General features: G+C 32.3%; 1 protein-coding gene across 1 annotated transcript in view; it reads right to left on the reverse strand.

Moving 5' to 3' along the window:
- The window catches only part of LOC126742494 (phosphatidylinositol 4,5-bisphosphate 3-kinase catalytic subunit delta isoform), a 26,511-nt gene extending 6,070 nt beyond the window's left edge, over positions 1–20,441 (reverse strand). Inside the window, exons 1-13 of the mRNA XM_050449135.1 lie at positions 19,947–20,441; positions 13,485–13,716; positions 8,765–9,012; positions 8,454–8,712; positions 7,393–7,568; positions 7,108–7,332; positions 6,854–7,056; positions 6,545–6,713; positions 6,253–6,485; positions 6,039–6,182; positions 448–708; positions 204–392; positions 8–147 (exon numbers count right to left, since the gene is read on the reverse strand). Of these exons, the coding sequence (XP_050305092.1) occupies positions 8–147; positions 204–392; positions 448–708; positions 6,039–6,182; positions 6,253–6,485; positions 6,545–6,713; positions 6,854–7,056; positions 7,108–7,332; positions 7,393–7,568; positions 8,454–8,712; positions 8,765–9,012; positions 13,485–13,716; positions 19,947–20,096 (2,629 nt within the window). The 5' untranslated portion in view covers positions 20,097–20,441. The remainder of the gene's footprint in view (positions 1–7; positions 148–203; positions 393–447; positions 709–6,038; positions 6,183–6,252; positions 6,486–6,544; positions 6,714–6,853; positions 7,057–7,107; positions 7,333–7,392; positions 7,569–8,453; positions 8,713–8,764; positions 9,013–13,484; positions 13,717–19,946) is intronic.
- Positions 20,442–20,469: the final 28 nt, after the last annotated feature.

Consider the following 20,469-nt stretch of genomic DNA (forward strand, 5'->3'; position numbering starts at 1 on the left):
GACATACCTAAAATAGAATCTTTCTTAAAAGACGATACCACAGCGGGGCTCTTTTCCTTTTGGATGTTAGCGATAGTTTCCGCATTTAAGACTACCTGGATCATACCCACTCGTTGTTCAAGGGATATGCAGTTATAAGGGTTCATTCTAAAACAAATCGTATCAAGATTTTTTTCTGAAAATAATAATAAAAGATGTTTTACCGAAGATCCAAACCTTCTTTCTTCCACAGCCTATCCATAATCTTAATCATCTGTAACGTTAGCATATCTTGCCTTAGATCATCTCCATTTTTAAAAATAATATATATATCATCCCCGTAAGTATCAGAATTCTCATACACCACCCATAAAGGTTTCATTTTGCTGTCCATAACCCTACATTTTTCTATCCTAACAAATTAAAAATGCCAATAAAATCACTTCGTTCAGTAAAATAATTACTTACTTAATTTTATTGCACCTATAACTGGGATCCAGAGGATTCCTAACAATATCCCTATCGTCTCCCATGTTTAAGAACTCTTGCATTGCCGCCTTCGCGCCCAATTTATCTTTTTTCTTTTTCACTAATTCACAGCATTGTTTCAGTTTTTCTACTGTTTGTATCTGTCTTTGTAGCATCGGTATGTGTTCCTGGCTTCCTCTGCAGTAAGCTTCCAATATCAGACCGAAACGGACCGATATTGCTGGCATTTTCATTTCAGATCTATGAAGGAATATAAAGGATAAGAATCGTTTTCTTATATAAAGAATAATTTGTAAACTAAATTAAATAAATAATGTCTTTGATATGCCAAAATTTATACCGACGAGGTCTGTACGGGTAAGTAACTTAACATACAATTACAACCAAACATATATCATGTTTACCACGAAAATCCCGGAGATCTATGAAATTTGTTTTGAGTTAAAAAAGAACCAATGACACACAAAAAATTAATAAGGAGACTTTCTGTAAATGCGATTTTAATCTTAAGCCCGCAACGTACTTAAGCGAATTCGAAAATGTATTATACACTGAAAAATGATTAAAAAGAAAACATCTGTGATATAATGCAGATTGATAACGAGGAGCTGATAATCACCGTATACATCTTAGATCACAACGTCGTGCATATCTCTTTAAAAACTGAATTTTTCACGAAGGTAAGCAGGGGAGGAGGTTCCAAGCAATCGATGCACAAAAACAGCCAACCGATAAAAAAAAATTTCTACACACAACCATCCAAGAGTACAATTTTTTTTGTACATTGTTAACTTAAAAATAAATTTATGGCACTGATTTTGAAGCTTTTGCAAACGATAAACAGATATAATCATTCAAACCTCGCCTATAGGAAATAGTCTATGAGCGTAAGTGAGAGGGGACATATGGAGTCCGCATGAGACAGAGGGCACAATACATGCCGTTTCCAAATTAATACGTTTGGCAACACTGATATTCCTGCCGGCTCTCCGCTCGTTTATCGAAAATTAAGACATTTCTTATCCCCACCACACTGCACCACCAATATGAGATTGCATTTTAAACGTTTAACGTTATTTTTATTCCTAGCTTCCTGCTTAATCAGCAAAGATTAAATTTAAAACCGCCCGCTATTTTCTTGTTAAAATGTGTTCTCTTGAGGAAAAAAAGCAAATTATTAAGTGGTATTATGCCGGCAGTTCTGTCGATGAAATATCTGGCAGAATTGCGTTAACGTTTGAAGATCGGCCCATTCCGGTACGCAGCACAATTTTTGCAATTATCCATAGGTTTGAGACCTTTGGGTGCTTGTATAATTGCAGGAAATGCTACGCAAATGAGCAACCACCTCTTATTAGATCGCTAGGCGAAGAAAGGGAGCTTCGAGAGGTTAATGTTTGTGCTGTTGCTGAAATGAACTTTCCTTGCAATAGTACAACAATTGCCAAAGAAATGGGTATTGTCGGAGCCCTTAAGGGTTAGAAGAATTTTAAAAGAAATAAGTACAAGTGCTCTAAGTTGCAAAAAACCCAAGAAATTTTCCCACAGGACCCTGAGAAACGGATGGAATTTTGCCATGAAGTATTGGAAAGGGCAAATCGGGACGAAATGTTTATTAGTAACATTTTGTTTTCAGATGAGTCCTCTTTCTCTATTTGTGGTAAACATAATCCGTCCATTACAGTGGGTTATTCCAGGAAAAATAAGCACATAAGCATACTAACACGTACACAATACCCTAAAAAGGTGAATGTATGAGCTGGCATTTTAGGTGATTTAATTATAGGCCCTTTTTTATTGATGGAAACCTTAATACCAACAAATACCTTAATCTTTTGAGGGATGAAGTTCTTCCTGCTATTCGAGGGCTCAATATCAATTTAGAACAAGTTTGGTTTTAACAGGATGGTTGTCCCGCTCATAATGCATGCATCAGTGGTACGTCAATTTCTCAAAACATCTTTCCTTGATAGAACAATCAGTGGAAACGGTACTAATAAATGACCCGCCAGAAGGCCCGATTTAGCCCCCAATGATTTTTGAGTTAAGTGTGAGATTTTGAGAGCTTTGTGCGTTAAAATTAGGCAAGCATTTAATAGTATCTCCATTGAAATGTTGTCGAACACGAGAAGGTCGTTTTATGATCGATTGACGTACTGCACTGCTAAACAGGGTGACCTTTTTGAACCTGACATAAGATAATTTTTAATTTTTATTTAATATTATCAAATTAACTTAATTATTTTAATTAATTAATTACTTATTAATTTATTAAATTAACTTAAATTAATTTAATGGACCTAAATTGGACCCCTGTGGAACTACAGAGGTAGCCATGAAGGTTTTTGATTTGTAGCATTCAATTTCGACTGTTGGGACAACCAATGGGATAAGATGACAACAAAGCAGTAAGCTTTTCATAAAAATTAAATAGCTTACTCAACTTTTCCAGTAAGATGTAATGATCGAATTGGTTAAAGGCTTTAAAGTTAGTAAACATTAACTTTACTTTTTACTTCGAGGGCAGACGGGATAAATTGGGACAAGGTACAAAGATTGGTAAAGAAACCCTGTTGATCTATCGCTAGTTTCGACTGCACTTGAACATGAATTGTAAATTATAGTCTCAGAGATTTTGGTAAAGTTACATAGAATGGATATGAGACGATAATTTTCAATGTTCTTTCTTGGCTATAGAAGTACTTTGGCAGTTTTCCTCGGAAAGGAAAACTGGCTAGTTTTGAGGACTAGGTTTAAAAGATGACAAGAGGTTATACAGAATAAACACGCTATATCTAGTTATGAAACTGGGAATTCCATCTGAGCCAGCGGTCATTTTTAATATTGTACTTGCAGCGGCAATTTTATTAGTAGAAATTGACGAAGAAACTTCAACATAATCCGAGAAATAAGAGTAAGAATAGGTTTCAAAGGTGTTGATGCAGCCAAGATGTTGTTAAGGATTTTATAACATTCGACATCCAATATTAGATTATATATAAGTAGAAAGTTGGCCTTCCTAAAGTGAAATTGAGGCAGATTGTTTTTCTGTGATTGATGTGGTATTTGAAACCTAAGGTAGAGCAGCGAGTACAGAGACCATTAAGGCAGGACGATGCAAGGCCTTTTTTAGCAGTCGAACCTCATTCCTGCTGACTTCAATGTTAATATTCACAAAGACCAAATCAAGAAACCATTTCAGTTCGGAATACGGTTGTATCTTGTACTGGCTGCTGTTGAAAAAAAATCCATTTGTAAACAGCAGTTTATAATAATATGAGCTACGTGAGGAGCAAGTTGTTGAAGGCAATATTGCTGAAATCCAATCTCTACCAATGGCATTAGATTTAATATCTAAAACTATTTTTAAAAAAAAAATAGGTAATTTAATAGCATAAGCAACTGCTAAGTTCCAGGGAATTAAAAGACTATCAAAAGGGTCTCTTTAGGCCTCTAACTTCCACCTTCTCTTCCAGAGATATACTGGAAAAAAGATAAGGTATATAGCGAAAGAAAGATGAACGTATGCATAGACAATTTAAGGAATTTAATATTTTCTAAGTTCTTGAAAAAAGTAACAATTTTTCCAATAGTTAAGAAATTTGGGGCAGAACCCGTTGCTTGATTCCACGAAAAGGCAAACCATCAAAATGCTCTCTTTAGGTGTTTTATTTGCCATTTTATTAACGTTTTACTAAACATTTTTTAGTTTTTTCTTGTTTAATTCGCTTATTATTTCTTTAATTAGTATTTTTTTCTGTATTTCTCAATTTTTTTACTAATGATGCCAAGAACCATCAGAGATATAACTTTTTGCTGGATTCCAGGAGCAAGGCGACGAATAACTACAGAAAGACGAATGTATGTAGACAAGGTAATAAAACCCAAGAATTTTGATAAAAATGTAACCAATTAAAGACATTTAATTTTTTAACAAAACATTTCGTAGTCCAACTGCCTGGAAGAAATATATAATTTATCAAAAACTAAGCAGTTTATAGCGTAACCACTTGCTTGGTTCCAAGGAATAAAAAACCATTAAAAGCGTCTCTTTATTTTAAATAGGCGAAAAAAAGCAAAGTTTATGCTACAGTGGTAAAACAAAATGAAATTTGGAAGCAGGGATTAAATTGATTATTAAGAAAATTTTAAACGGTTTCTAGGCAGCTATCTGAAGGACTATTAGCTGATTATTAATTACAGAATTTCAACCACTAGAACTCAAGATATTGAATTGCCAATAAGAGACAAATTATTTTATTTCTTCCAGGCACTTAAGGGAGAGAAATTTCAATATCTTGATTTATAGTGAATGGATTTTAATGATTTTTTTGCGGAAATCCTTGAAAAACCTTTAGGTATCTTAGGAATCAATAATTACAGCATTTTTAACTACTAAAACTCAAGATATTCATTTGCTAATAAGAGACAAATTATTTTATTTCTTCCAGGCACTCCAATGAGAAAAATATTAATATCTAGATTTCTAGTGAATGTCTGTATCCAGAGAAAAATATTCATTAATTCTATCAAGATTTTGAAGGTTTACAGGTACAGAATGATTAGAAGAAATGTATTGCTTTCTATAATTCTTCACTATATTGCTGTTATTTATTGAATTTTCAAATATTCTTCCTTTTCCTACTTAATCATCCCCAGTACCAAATTACGTAGTTGCTTAAAGAATGGCCAATCGGTTAAACTATTTAGACTTTTTAAATCTAGATGTTGTATTTTTTTCTTTTATAAAGAGTTTAATCCTTTCGGTCATCCATGGAGAATAAGGTTAAGAAATTCTGTATGTAGATAATGGAGCATGTATGTCAAACAATAAACCAATGGCGCTGGACAAAAAGTCGATTTTCGCAACCAAATTATGAATATAATAAATATTATCCCAATTTATATCTCCTAACTTAATCGCAGAAAAATGGATTTTGTCAATAAATCTAAAATTGTGGTAAGACATAGACTTTATTTGTTTAAGCCCAAAGTAAACTAAATTAAAATACAAAAAAACAATTGGCTAAAAAATAGCTACATATGCCAAATACATCATACATACAAATCATGATCCACTATTTTAAATGTAAATATTTTAATACAAAAATAAAAATATAGGGTGCCACCATAATGTACGGAATGTAAATTCGGTTTTATCAAAATAAGAATGAGTAGGTATGTAGGAGGTCTCCTTTAAAACCGGTTGTCACTTTCAGTGAGAGTGAAAGTCATGTTTATTTCGCATATAGAGCCACAATATTATAAATGTAAACATTTCAATACAAAAATAACAATATAGGGTGCCATCATAATGTACAGAAGGTAAAGCCATTTTTATCAAAATAAGAATGAGTAAGTATATAGGTCTCAATTAAAGCCGGTTGTCACTTTCAATGAGAGTGAAAGTCGTGTTTATTTCACATTTAATTTGTTTATCGAAAAAGTGAAAACCACCTTTAGGTAAACCTCAGCAAAAAGTAATGTGGATTCCTAAGTTTTTTTCTATTATTCTCAATTTGTAGATGTATTGAAAAAAAAATCTGAAAATATTAAAAAAATAACCTTACCTTAAATGCCAAAATAGGAAATGGCCAATTTTCTGATTCCTTAACGCCCTCTCAATCAAAAAAGTAACTAAATCACATTCGAGATACAGTTCGTGCTTTATCGCTTGAACCAGTTGTAAAAGATACAGTAAAAGGTCCTCATCACTAAAAAAAAGCACAAATACTTTTTGACTGTGATCCTATTTAAGGTTAAAAACTAATCATTTTTACTTACCTCACATCTTTCAAACATTTCACAGCGAATCGCCTGACCTCTTGGTCAGCATAAGCGTAATCCAATAATTCCAGCGATTTTTGAACGGGCAACTTGGGCCATTCTTGTAACATCTGCATCGCCTGACTAACCTCCTCCTTTTTATCCCAATCAACGCACAACAGCAGTTTCGGAAATACCTCAGGGATTTCGATCATCCAGTCCCTGCGGTACTTCCATAAACTTTTGCGATCCTAAATAAACGTTTTTAATTATTAAATATAGTTTTATTTTAATATTAATTAGGGTTTACTTGATCGTGAACGTCGTAAAAGTTTTCCATGTCGCTTAGCAATCTTTTGCAGTTGTCGGACACTTCCGGAGTTATTTCATCCAGTATTTGATCTTTTTCGAGACTTTCGGCGTATCTTACCATGGCATCTGTACTTGGGAATACTATCGTCGTATCGGGCGTTGCAAAACTAGAAGAGGTCAAATAATTTACACAATGAATTATTTAACATGGGTTTGTTTTCTCATAGAAGAGGAATCGACTTATTTGCATAATAATATTAATATTACAGCTAGAAGAAATAACTTAGAGCGTTACTAGAACACTTACTTGGTAAAAACCAACGTTAAAGCGGTACAATACTCAGTATTCGGATTGCTGACAACTGTGCCAAGTGGATGCAAAACTTCATCCGAGTTCATATCTTCAGCGTCGGTCCACATGTAAAGAGTCATCGCGCCCGTCCGCAAATGCCCCTTATAGTCGTATACCGACGTATTCGCCCACGCTATGGGGTTTATTTGGCTGTCAGACTAAAATAAATATAATTGTAAAACTTTTAAATAGACTTATCGATCTTTCACCTTTTGATCTTTGGGCTTTCTAGGTTTAGTACCCTTATAGCACTTGTTCACCTCATAAACGACGAAACACAGTTTGGCGTTTCGCGGTACGTTGCAGACTTGAATATCAAAATCGAGTGTGACATCGAAATCCACAGTACAGCCATCGTTTAGGGGAACTTCATCGGTTTTTACTGGCTGACACAAAGGTTTGCCGCCGTGAAATAAACCCATTTGAATTCCGATCTAAATACATAATCGAGAAGTAGTAATAATTGTGTCTTAATAGTATCAAAATCGTTTTACCTCTGTCGTCTTTTTAATATCACAGTTAAGTTTGCTGGCAGTGTTAATAGTAATGGAATAATTATCAGTTATAGACCAGGATTGGGTGGTCTTCTTCTTCCTTAGAGTATTTGTAGAACTAACTGTAGATTTTCTCATATACGAAGTGTCGAGATATTCATAATCACTAGCTACAACTAAATGAAAAAAGAAACCCAATTAGAGGAATTCTTTTACTATTCATTATTAACAAAGCCTTAAGAAAAAAATCTATAACTGAAAACAAAATAGAAGATTATAAAAATAAACGATTTACTTCAAAAGACTAAAATCAGAAACTATGAATTCAAACACTAAATTCTTAGGTATTAGATATGGAACAAAATCCACTAATTTAAATATAAATTACTTTAAATAATTATTTTGCTTTTGATCAACATCTTTAAGAAAGTAGTTTGACACATGTCTCAGATCACGGAACTCAATTAAGCTGTTATTAAACTATTATGTAATTTATTTAGACTATGGTGAATATCCCTATTTACACAAATTCACTATATAGAACACCTAGAGGCAATTGGATATATAATTGCAAAGTTGAAATGAAAGACATATTTTTTTACTTTTTTTATAAATATTGTTTTCAGCCATGTTTGCCTATTTTAGAGGCCTTTTTAACCAAAATATATCAATATTTAACATTTTTTATGATAAAGAGATAAGAGTTCTATTTTGGTCAAAATTCAGTATGGATTTTGGATTTTTTTTTCTATGTTTTAACCTAATATAGTGTTTTAGGGTTTGTCTGGTTTACATATTATAAGTACTTCATACTTCATTAAGTTCGAAATTTCAAAACAAAGGCGGATTTCTGACATCATAATGTTATATGAAATAATTTCCTTTTGGTATTCTCCTATTAAACTATAACTTTTAAATTTATTGCTTAAAATGCTTTTCCATTAAAAATAACGACGATTACGTTACAAAACTCAAACATTATAAAGTAAAGCCACAAAAAGATAATATTTCCACTTTGTTACTAATATTCAGACCATAAAAACCATTTAATTTTAACGTACCTGACGGTATCCTATTAATATGTAAAGTGAGAAAAGATGGAGTAACATGTTCCGTAATACAGTCTTGAATATATTGATACTGATTCAAAGGATAATCTCCCAGCAGATACTCGTCACGACCACAAACTTTAAGCACATATTCCAGCACACGTCCTTTACTTATTTTAAGCCACTGCGCTTTCTTCGTAAGTACCCTTTCGATCAATTCGGTCGGCCTAGTTAGTGGTGAAATGTTAAACTGAAACGAGCTCTGTAAGATCTGAAAAAATTCGAATTAAAAAGTCGTTTAAATAAAATACGCTTCCAATCACATCTTGACTTCCAAACTGGTCGGGATCCAAAGAGTCATATTCGCATTTGGTTTCGACTCTAATTGAATCCACATCCTGCATGCATATTAGTAGGGTGGACTCTGACATTCTCGGTGGAAACTGATAAAGTAACTTTTCTTGCCAAGTACCTCTGTTCCTTTCTTTAGCAATACTTTCACCCATCTTTCTCATGTTAAAGCGAAAATCGTTGATTTCGGAACTGTTTAGTGCATCGAATTCTTGTAGTACTGAAAAGGAAAATGCTTGAATCGCAGGCAATCGTTTCACAGTTTGCATGATGCATAAATACAGAAACTGCTTGTTACTAGTAGAACATCGTTTTTGACAAAAACAACATCTACTGACAGTTGCATTTTCTGTATTCACTCATAGATTTATGAGAGCAGAAAAATTTATTTCTATTTTATTTTCATCGATGTGTAGGTACCATCGTGTCGAAAAAGAACTGGGACATTAAAATTTAGGTAGGGAATTGTCTCCTAGTCAAAAATAGTAGTAAAAATTATTAATACTTAGTAAGCGCACCGTCGTTATCAATTACAGCTTGCAAACCTCGTGGCATACTTAAAATTAAGTTTCTGGTATGTTCTTCGGTTACCTGGTCCCATGCGCCATCTATCTTTAGGCGTAATTCATTTTGATTTCTAGGCCTAAAGTTATCTTTATACATATATTTTTCCATTTTACCCCAAAAGTTTCCAATTGGGTTGATATCAGGGCTTTTAGAGGGCCACGGTAAAACTTGAATTCGTCTTTCGTCTAGATAGTTTTGAACTATACGGGCTCTATGTATAGGAGCATTATCATGTTGGAAGATAAAATCTTGCCCATAGACTACACCAACCGATGGCATCATAACATTGTTCAGGATATTGCAATATGCAATATCCTAAGGCATTAAGCCTTCCCTGCACTATTTGGCAAACGCCTGGTCCTCTAAAACTTCCTCTAAAAGGCCCAAACGTTTATACTAAAACGTCCACTTTGATTAGTCTTATGTGTATATCTTTCATCACATCCGGTATTAGAAGGCATGTAAACGCGGATTTTGCCACTATTGCACGATTGAAAGGTTTTTTCATCCGAAAATATTACCGTTTCCCATATGTTGTTTTGGTGTGCATATTGATGGGCAAATTCTAATCTTCTCTGTTTGTTTGCTTCAGTCAAAAATATTTTATTTGTTGCACAGCAAATTTTAATTTCCGAATTTTTTATCCTACTACTAGCTGTATTAGCAGAACCAGGAAAATGCGTGTCTTCTTTCGCCTTTATTGCTGTTTCAAACGGATTATTTCTTAGAAAGCCAACTCTCTCTAACAACTAACTCTCTATCTTGAATGTCGTTTAAAATTTTTGGTCGACCAGAACCTGGATTTCTTACAACAGCCCCATTTTCTGCAATTTTGCCTTAGCTAAGGAAACACTATTTTTACTAATGCCCAATTCTTCTGCGATTCTTCTTATAGGAACTCCATCCATCAGACGAGTGTATATTATCGCCTTTTTGTTGAGGAGATAATGCAGGCATTTTGAAAAAACGATTTTGTTGACGCGGCTGTCACAAAATTAAATTAACTTTGACAACATCAAAATATATTATTCTAATAGACCAAGAGATTTAGGAGATTTTGCTGTCCCAGTTTTTTTTCGACACGATAGTACAACTTTTTTGAGAATGCAGACGTATATATACACATATACATTTATCACTTAAAAAACTATACTTAACATTAATCTAATTGCAGTTTTTTTTAAAGGAATTTAATGAGCGGCAGAACAAAACAAGATTTCTTGCATGTTTGTTGACTGTAGTTTGACAAACTTATGCTGAACATTTTCAATCCAATTGATATTTATCTGATAATTAGGAGACCATTTTACATTAATAAATTCATGATTAGGTCTGACCAGAGAAGATTTAAATGCACGACTACTACTGAAATCTCCACATGATCCCTTTACGAAGCCCGACATTCTGTTTACCTTACATCTAGATCTATACAATTAAGTAATAAGAAAAATGGATCTTAGGGTCCAAATAAATAAACACCAAGATTCTTTACTAAGTCTACATGTTTTAAAGTTGCGTTATTTGTTGAATATTCTACAGGGTACATACCTTTCTTTCAACTGAATCTGATACAGCTTAGGAGATATGCCATTTATTGGCACCATGGGTTATATTAATGGCATTCTGTAGAATGTAAATATTTAGAGGAGACCAGACTTGCCTATACAGTTTAAAATCAACAGCAAATAGGAGACATTTTGACTTTTGAGGAGAAAAACAAGATCCTCAAGAGGAACAAAATAAACAACAATAAATAATAAAAACAAGAAACATCAAGATAAATAGAATAAACAAGACAGTACCGAGATGGGAACCTTGTTGAACTCTTGAAAAAGCCTTAAAGTATTAAGACAAGCAACCACCAACCTTAACTTGCTACTCACAATTGCTTAAATATGATTTAATCCAAAATACAGTTACTTTGACAGTTGATGAATCAAAATCGAATAGTTATGCTTGTCAAAGGCTTTACTAAAAACGGCCTTCATGAAACGAACTAAAAATAAAGTTAAAGTGACAGAATTCATTGAACGTTTGAAACTTAACAGATTTGTTTTCGACGTATTAAGTTTCAAATCTCAACTGTCAATAAGGAACCGATTTCAACTCCATAGTGTTGCAGGTTGTTGGGATTGACAATTGATTGCAGACGCAAATTCCGGGAACACATAATTAAAGTGTGCAGTAGGGTGTCATCAGGTTGCTATGCCCTTAGAATAATTTCTAACGACACAACCCTTGTTTTGTCCTGATTACCAAATATGTATGTGACTTGAAAAAAAATATTGCAACTCTATATTGCTTTCTGATATCTATGATATCTACTAGTCTAAGTTTTACTGAGTTAGATTTAATAAGACTTTGTCAATACCTTTGTTTGGGACAATAAAGGTACTTTTTGAATTCGAATATGAAAAGGTTGGTATCAACTGAATAACCACTGATAGACCTGTGTTGCTGATCCACCAAAAAAATCTTTTAAAAAATATTGTTCGGAACAGCTTTGATACATGATTTAATGAATCACTGAATATTTTGTACAAAGGGACATAAAGAGAATGGCAGCATCCTTTTCAATACCTTGTTATGAATTTGATGCAATAGATTATTCCGCAGCAATTATGCTATTTTGCAACTTCGAGACTATGTGGATGCATATACACTTAAAAGCTTTTACTATGTCTCAGTGCATTCCACTCTATCCTATGCCTTATTAGCTTGGGGTAATTTCTCCAGTATTGGGAGAGTGCTAATAAATCAAAAGCGCATTGTACGTACGATGTTTAGACTTTCCTTCAGAGACACTTGCCGTGGTACTTTTAAAAAAGAAAAAGTCCTAACTATAATTAACATCTATATATTGGAGTGCGCATGTCAAGTACATAAAAATCTTTCAAACTACATGAGATCTGGAGATCTTAATTTTTATGAAACTCGAAATGCAGATAAATTATATATCCCTTTTACCCGGTTGTCGCAGGTACAGGATGGTCCGGAAATTACATCTCTCAAAATTTTTAATCATCTCCCATGTAGAATAAAGAGAGCTAAGACTTTTCCAACTTTTAAGAGGGCTCTTAGGACCATGTTAGCTGACTGTCCTTTTTATTCATTGACAGAGTTCTTTAACTGTAGATTTATTGACTAAATTAAGTTAAATTTGTTTTCTTTCATATCTTTGTAATTTTATACTATTTTTATTAGCATTGTAGTTTTTTATTGATAACTCCTCTACATTGCTATGATGTCGATGGAAATAAATGATTTGATTTGATTTGATCAGGTCCTGCACCCTTATTTGCATCAACTTTTGAAAATTCAGTTTTAACATCAGCAGGGCTTATGACAACCTCGGAAACTAAATTCAATCTACAATTATTGATATCGTTGGCGGAATGAAGTGACGTATTTTGGTTATTATTATTATATACAGAAGAGAAGTGCATAGCAAAGAGCTCAAAAATAGGAAAAGCAAAATCAGCGTTATTTATAATCACTTGCTTTCTGATTTAAGAAGTACATCACCAGGAGCGAAATTCCAAAGACTGGTAAAAATCTTATTGATATTGTTCTCTGCTGTCTGGGTTTTCAATATTCTTCTTTACTATTTACTTATTAGACATTTATAAATATTTTAATTTTGTTGACTGTTTATTTATGTATATGTAGCACATTAAGTAAATTATAAGTGTCTTAGTATCTCTTTTTAAAACAAAAATCTTTAGTTTTAAAAGTTAATGTTCTAACTTGAAGATATTATCCAATTAAATTTATTTTGCATTTATTGAATGTCTTGTTTTGATATTAACACTACCGTTTAATTTTTTTTTATCAGATTTTTATTGTTGTATTAGTAGCTTTTCAATTTTGGTATGTGTTTAATACCTTTGTCAAGAAATAAAATAGTTTATACCATAGTAAGATTCACTATTATCTTTGTGAAAATCAGCCTTTTTAAAATAATTTTGCACGGTTACTAACGAAACTTATTAAACATAGACAGTTTTAATTTAAAGTTATCTTGAATATTTTGGCTACCAGAATGGCAAAAACCAATTGAACCGCACTTCAATTTGAAGTGTTTCAAATGCAGTTCAGACTATTTCAACTAAAAATTTTACCTACCTTTCCCAATTAAATGGCCAATAGTCACATTAATAGAGTGATCAGCAGATGTTTGTCGCCGTTCAGAAATAATTATCACACACCCCATCGGTTTGATGTCAGACAATTTCCGGCATTCATCGGTGAGCTCTTCTCGTTCTGCCATGGAATTAACAATTCTGAATATGTACTGAGACTTGTCTGCCTGAAGTTTGCCATAGAGTGGATATTTTGATGCTTCATCCCAGACGTCCTAAATTTTTTAGAAATTATTGGTTTTCTTATCCTTAAGGTTTTTACAAAATTGTTTTTATTTAATTGATAGTTTTAACTTAAGGGAACTTATTTATTCTAGGTAAGGTACTCTAGGTAGGTGTAAGGCTTTGGATAAGATTTTAATTGTATTCAAAGGCAGTAGAGACCGGAATTTGTGGTCTCTTGGTCCTACTAGACAGAACAGATCAATATAGCTCTCTTAGTGTGTAAAAGAATTTATTCACCACTGGGATACTGGCTTATTAATAACTGACTGTTTTTTTATGCCAGACACCCAAGTATTAATTTAATTATTTATAATGCATCAACAGTGAAAAGGCCAATTACAGATACAATTCTAATAGTACTAAAAATTTAAGTAGAAGTAAATACTATTATTTACAGAATCTTAAATGCATAACCCATATTAATAATGTTGCATCCAAAATTAGAAAATTGGTTTATAAGTTCTATATTTCAAGAGAAATATTAAGTAGCAATCTTACTATTTTATTATATAAATCCTTAGTGGAATCTTTGTTACGTTATGCTATAGTAGTGTGGGGTGGAACCTATAAAACTTTATTACGACCTTTACAAATTGTGCAGAACTACAATCTAAAAGTTATCTATAAAAAAAGTAAATTATATAGCACTGATAGCTTGTATGATGATAGTGTGTTTAATATTCAAGAATTGTATATTCTAACAATCTGTGTCTATAACCATAAAAAAGAAAAAGTAAAATAATTCATTCACAAGAGAAAAGAATAAATGTTAATAGACATTTAGTACTGCCGGTCAGTCACAAAACTTTAAATTTAAAATCTTTTAATTATTTAGCTCCAAAACTATATAATGTGCTACCAATAACAATTAAAAATATAACAGAAGTTAACATTTTAAGTAGAAAATGTAAAACATTTATATTTTAAAATGCACTGCTCTTTAATAAGACAATAAATTGACAGATACAGAAACAGGTTGTGATAATGAATTTTTTTCAAATATCTACTTCTGTTTGTCATAGTAACTAAGTTAATTATGGAGTGTAGGGACTTTTTTTTTGGAGTAGCATTGTAAATTTAAGACTAAACTTAATTCTTCTCATTTGCACATACAGGCATTTAGTTGTCTAGGTGCGAAACTATATTAAAGTCTCTAAATTGAATTTTGGAATTAGTAAATGAATCTGTATCTTGAATTTATTATTAATAAAGCATTATTACTATTATTTATTTATTTATTTACGGAATCCATTTACAAAAGTGTTACATAGCATACCCATACAAACATATATATTCAGATACAAAACTATCTATAAATCAATGAAACGTGTAGATGAGTTAACTAATTAAGGCCCCTATGAAATAATATTCTTTAACTGCCCCTTAAAAGATGTAATCCTAGAGTCAAAAAAGCTTATCTGTCCTGACAGACCATTAGCACTTTGAGCCATTCGTGTAATTGGCTCATTAATACCATAATTGGTATGGTGGAATGGGACTGAAAATATTTCTGACTGTCTATTCAATCTGGAAGGCACCCTAAGTTTTAAAAGAGACAATAACTCGGAACAATCTATAGTAGCATTTAAAACCTTATGCATAAAACATAAGTCTAGTAATGTTCTTCGTGACTCTAATGTGGGTAAGTTCAGGTTATCCCTGACCCACTGATAGTAATACTCCTATCTCCTGTAACCACATCTAAAAGCAGCCAGCCTTAAAAATTTATTTTAAGTTTTTTCAATCTGCTCAATGTAGCAGTTATATGATGGGGACCACACAATTGAGCCATACTCCAAGATGGGCCTAACAAGAGAGCAATAAAGTAACCTCAGTTGTAGACCGTTGGATAAAACCCAGCATTTTCATCGCCCTACCAGTCACCTGATTGATGTGACTTTTAAAAGACAACCTGGAGTCAATAAATATTCCTAAGTCAGAAACCTCTGTTTTGACACCAATTGCTACATTATTTATTTTATAAAGAAAGGCAATAGGGTTTCCTTCTTCTTAAGTAATCTTATAGCACTTGTTGATATTAAGGGACATTCTATTCAAGTGGCACCAATCAAAGAACAAATTAAGGTCTTTTTGCAGGAGCACAGCATCGGAAAGGGATGTGATAGGCCTAAATAGCTTCACATCATCAGCAAACATTAGCACACGACAATTTTCAAGTTTCCAAACTAAATCAAACAAAAAGAGGCAAAACAAAACAGGGCCTGAGTGAGAGCCCTGTGGCATTCCAGATGGCGCCAAAATTTTAGAGGAACATGAACCGCCAAGATAAACAATCTGTGTTCTACCTCTGATGAATCCCGAGATCCACTGAAGAAGAGGCTTCACAATACCTAAAAAATCTGTATATATTGAGTCAATAACATTTATAACACATTTATTAAACACATCACATACCTATACAGCATACCAACTGTTGCAATCTATTCAAGCTAATTAAATCTACATCACTAGCGTGAATATTAAAAAGGTTGCACATTTTATAGATTCATGAACCCTTTAAAATGGCTGCCCTAGAAAATGCAAGTTAAAAGTATTTCTTTTTCTAATGCTACCAGCGTTGACCAAGAATGATGGAAGCATTTCTGAAGAACTAATTTTATTGGTTAAAATCTTGTACATGCTTTTTTAAAAATATCTATTTTGGGATTTATGTTGCACCCGTTCTATAATTATAGTCCATATTTCATATTGTGGAGACTATTATAATGCAATCATACTCCAGCACCAACAACACCAGACTGCCAAACAATCTTATAGAACACTTAACTCTAAAACCAACCCCTAGTGGATCTGAAAATAAATCCTATTCCAAGGAATATAACCTTATTAACCAACTCAATAATGTTATCTATAACTGCCAGTTTACAGTCATACTACTCAAGTCTTTCTCATGCTTACAGTCTGATAATTGTGTACCATTAATGCTGTAAGTATTATTGATTACATTCTTATTGAGAGTTAAAGACAGAGAGTAAAGCTTTTTTTATATTAAAACTAAAATGATTCATATTACATTAGCTTACAACTCTATAAATTTCTTTGTAAACTATGGCAACATACTCTAATTTTAAAGTCATTGGAAAAACATATTTTAATATTACCTAATTAAAATATTTGTCACATTACTTTTATAGAAAAAATTTCATTATCTGACTATACCTTTATTAAAAGCCTTCTCGATATCAGTATAAACTACATCAACCGGTCACAATATTGACATAAGTATTTGCAAGTCATTGTAAATCCAAATTTATGTTACTATAGATAGCAAATATTGGTCACTATGATGATACTTTGGCAATCATTGGCCTGGAAATTGATGGCCTTAGAAGTTCCCCAAGGTTCACACTTTGGACCACTGTTTTCTAGTTTATTTATCAATGGTCTTAGACCCTGATTTCCTGATCTAAATGTTTATAGATTGATTTTCTCTCCAAATGACAAACTTTTATAAAGTTTCAATAAAAGACTCAAATATGTGCAGCACAGGTTTTTGACATATCTGCGGTTCAAAATTGATGGAGACCTCTGAGAGGGTATGACTATAAGTCAGCATTAAGCTATTTTGTGTTTAAATATTAGTGTGTGTAGTGTTGCGTTAAAATATTATGTTTAATATTTTACCCAACAATAATGATATTGACCTGTTTAATGGCAACTTAGCAACATTTAAAAACAAAACTCTTCATGACTTTAAAACCATCAAATATCTTTTTTTATATAAACCACTCTTTAAATTTCTTTTGCCTATGCTATACTCTGGAGTTGTGAACGTGGGATCTGGTTGTTTTTAAGTCATTCCAATTTTTATAGACTGTATGTTTTTATACACTGTTAACTTAGGCTACCTAAAGTAAGTAATTTTTATGTTTTTTTTTTTCAAGTTTATCTATTTTGAATACTTACTTCTTGATCTGTCAAGTATAAGTCACCTGATTATTAGGAATTTCCTGTTAGACAATGTTTGGTAAATAAATAAATATAGTAAACATAGTTCTCGCTCTTGTAGATCTTATTGCTTTAAAATTTGTATATATTTCCAAGTATACTTCCTTTTAAAAACTTGAATTTTCTAAAATAATTTAGTTACCAAATTACATGAATCATATTAGTTGCATAGAGAATATAATTCTTATATACAGCACCTTTATAATTGCAAATATAAAGCATAACTTTGTCATGTTCATTAAATAAAAATAACTTTATCAAGCAGATGAGATATACACATATAGAGTGTTTTGCTTTTAAAGTCCTTAATGGTATTATATGGAGTTCTATGTCTATGTTCTATTAGTCTGCTTCCTGTAATATCAAAGGTTCTGGAAAGAGTGGTTCATGTTCAGATCACTGATTGGCTTTTTTCCTGTGCATCAATTGCTCTTTAGAGATACTCATAATACAACAGCTGCACTTCTAAATATTACTGATGACATTGTAAAAATTCAAGATAAGCAAATGGCTGCTATATTGATTTTGATAGACTACTCTAAAGCCTTTCATCTTATCATATTATGGTTTTGGGGAGGTTGAAATACTGTTCTTTAGGTTATATTTAATATGTTGAAGGCAGGTAGTTAGGATAGGTGGTGAAACATCACAGAGTAGAAACATTATTCCAGGAGTGCCGCAAGGCTCCATACCTGGCCCTTTATTGTATGTTATTTATACTGCAGATATGTTTTCTATTGTATCAACCCACATGCAAGCATATGCAGATGATACACAATTATTATTTCAGTTTAATCCAGACTGTCCTGATGATGCTGCTAAGATTTTATATTCAGATTTATCTAATATTTTGCAATACTCAACAGAACATAATCTGACAATTAATCCTGCAAAAACTACAATGTTACTGTTTTGTTCTGAAAAGAAACGGGGCATACTCATGAATCCACTTAATATTCAGATTGAAAATACTCGGTTGACTTTTGCTAACTGCGGTAGAAATTTCGGTTTGTGTATAGATGTACAGCTTAATTTTGAACAACATTTAAAATCTTTACTAAAAAGAAATTATGTGAGAATGAAGCTTTTATATGCAAGCAGACACAATATGTTGACAAGCAGATACAACATGTTCAGAATACATAAATTTAAAAAATTTAATAATGTCTCAGAAGATATAAAAGAGTGATAACTGGTATAATTTTAGCTTGACTCTATTTTCTAGAAAACTAAATATGTGTCAACAACCAGTATATTTGTTGAAAAAACTAATTTATAGGGAGCCTGTGCATAACCACTCTTTACAAGATAAAAATTATTTACCAATGCCACAACATAGAACTTCTTTTTTTAAAAAGAGCTTCAGTTATAATTGTGTTAACTTATATAATAATTTACCTCTTCAATTTAAGGTATGCAATACTGGTTATTTAAGGTCAAAGTACAAGAGGTATTTATTAGATGTGCAGTAGATTTTTAGGACTTTTTTAGTGACAGATATATAGTATGTATATATGTACTGCATTGTTATATTGTTATGTTTGGTTAAAACTGTTTTATCCTCAGAGTTATCTCTTAAAAGCATTCTATTGGACTTTCTCTGTTAACAGTTAAAGATGGTGAAGTTAATATCTAGTGAATTGGTTGAGTGGAAGAATGGCCAGGAGGCTAAACTTTGCCAGTTGCACTATTCTTGTGCATATGATGTGAGTGTATACTTTGATATGTTTTTGCATTGTATGTACAAAGTAATACTTCAATAAAGGTGTAATTTATTTGTTTATGCTAAACATTAGTTGCTTTTCAATGCATGTTACCAGAAATAATTATCGTCTTTATATTTCCTTCTGCAGAAGAACTTATTTACTGAGCAATCAATACAGTCAAAAAATATAAAAAGTGTTTTTATAATCCATAATAACAAAAACTGTATTTAGTTTAAATATGTTTTGGCGGGAAATAAATGTTTATTATAACCATACTAGAACACCAAATGTTTTATATTATTGCTTGATAATGTCTCTTTATGCATCTTTATTGTTAATTTTCATCAGGAAACTTTACACATTGCAAGGGGCATTAGGACTTATGTATCTGTAATTTGCAGTTCTGCTGTTGATGCAGTACATAAATACATTGAAAACCAAAGATTAACAAAAACTTATTAAAAGCATTTATTACATTTTTGTACAATTTAGGGTGCAATGAATCTCTTATTCTGATTAAATTGTGTGTCAAACATTGTGTTTACCTCCTTAATTTCTGCGACTGTAGCATTGTAATTAACTTTAAGCATAAAACCAATTCCATTGGGCAGCAAACAAGTCAAGGCAACATCAGTACTTTCTGGTGATACTAGGTTCCAGAAATCTGGTGTATACTCTGCTGGTACAGGCACCATGTTTAAATCCAGCTTACTAAGTAATATCAGAGGTCCAAATATCGTTAAAAAACCTAATTACATTTCATGGTTTATTGATAATTCCTAAAAATATTGACCAAAAAACCACTACTTCCTTGGAATTTCCATGATATCAGCAGAACAGGGGTGGGACGTTGAAAGTTGTTTAGAATGATACGTACAAAGGCACGGTCGTTGGCAGTTTGTTTTCGCTAAAGTTCAATTATTAGTCCACGAGCTTATTGGTAAATTTTAATCAAATTCACAACAATAATAATAAAGATAATAATAAATTCGGTTCCAACAAAACGCTATCATAACATCACTTTGACAGACCTTACAATAAGGCTGTAGCTGTTCGGTGTCACAGTGA

Source organism: Anthonomus grandis, chromosome 11 (genome assembly GCF_022605725.1).
Source record: "Anthonomus grandis grandis chromosome 11, icAntGran1.3, whole genome shotgun sequence".
NCBI classification, from domain to species: Eukaryota; Metazoa; Arthropoda; class Insecta; order Coleoptera; family Curculionidae; genus Anthonomus; species Anthonomus grandis.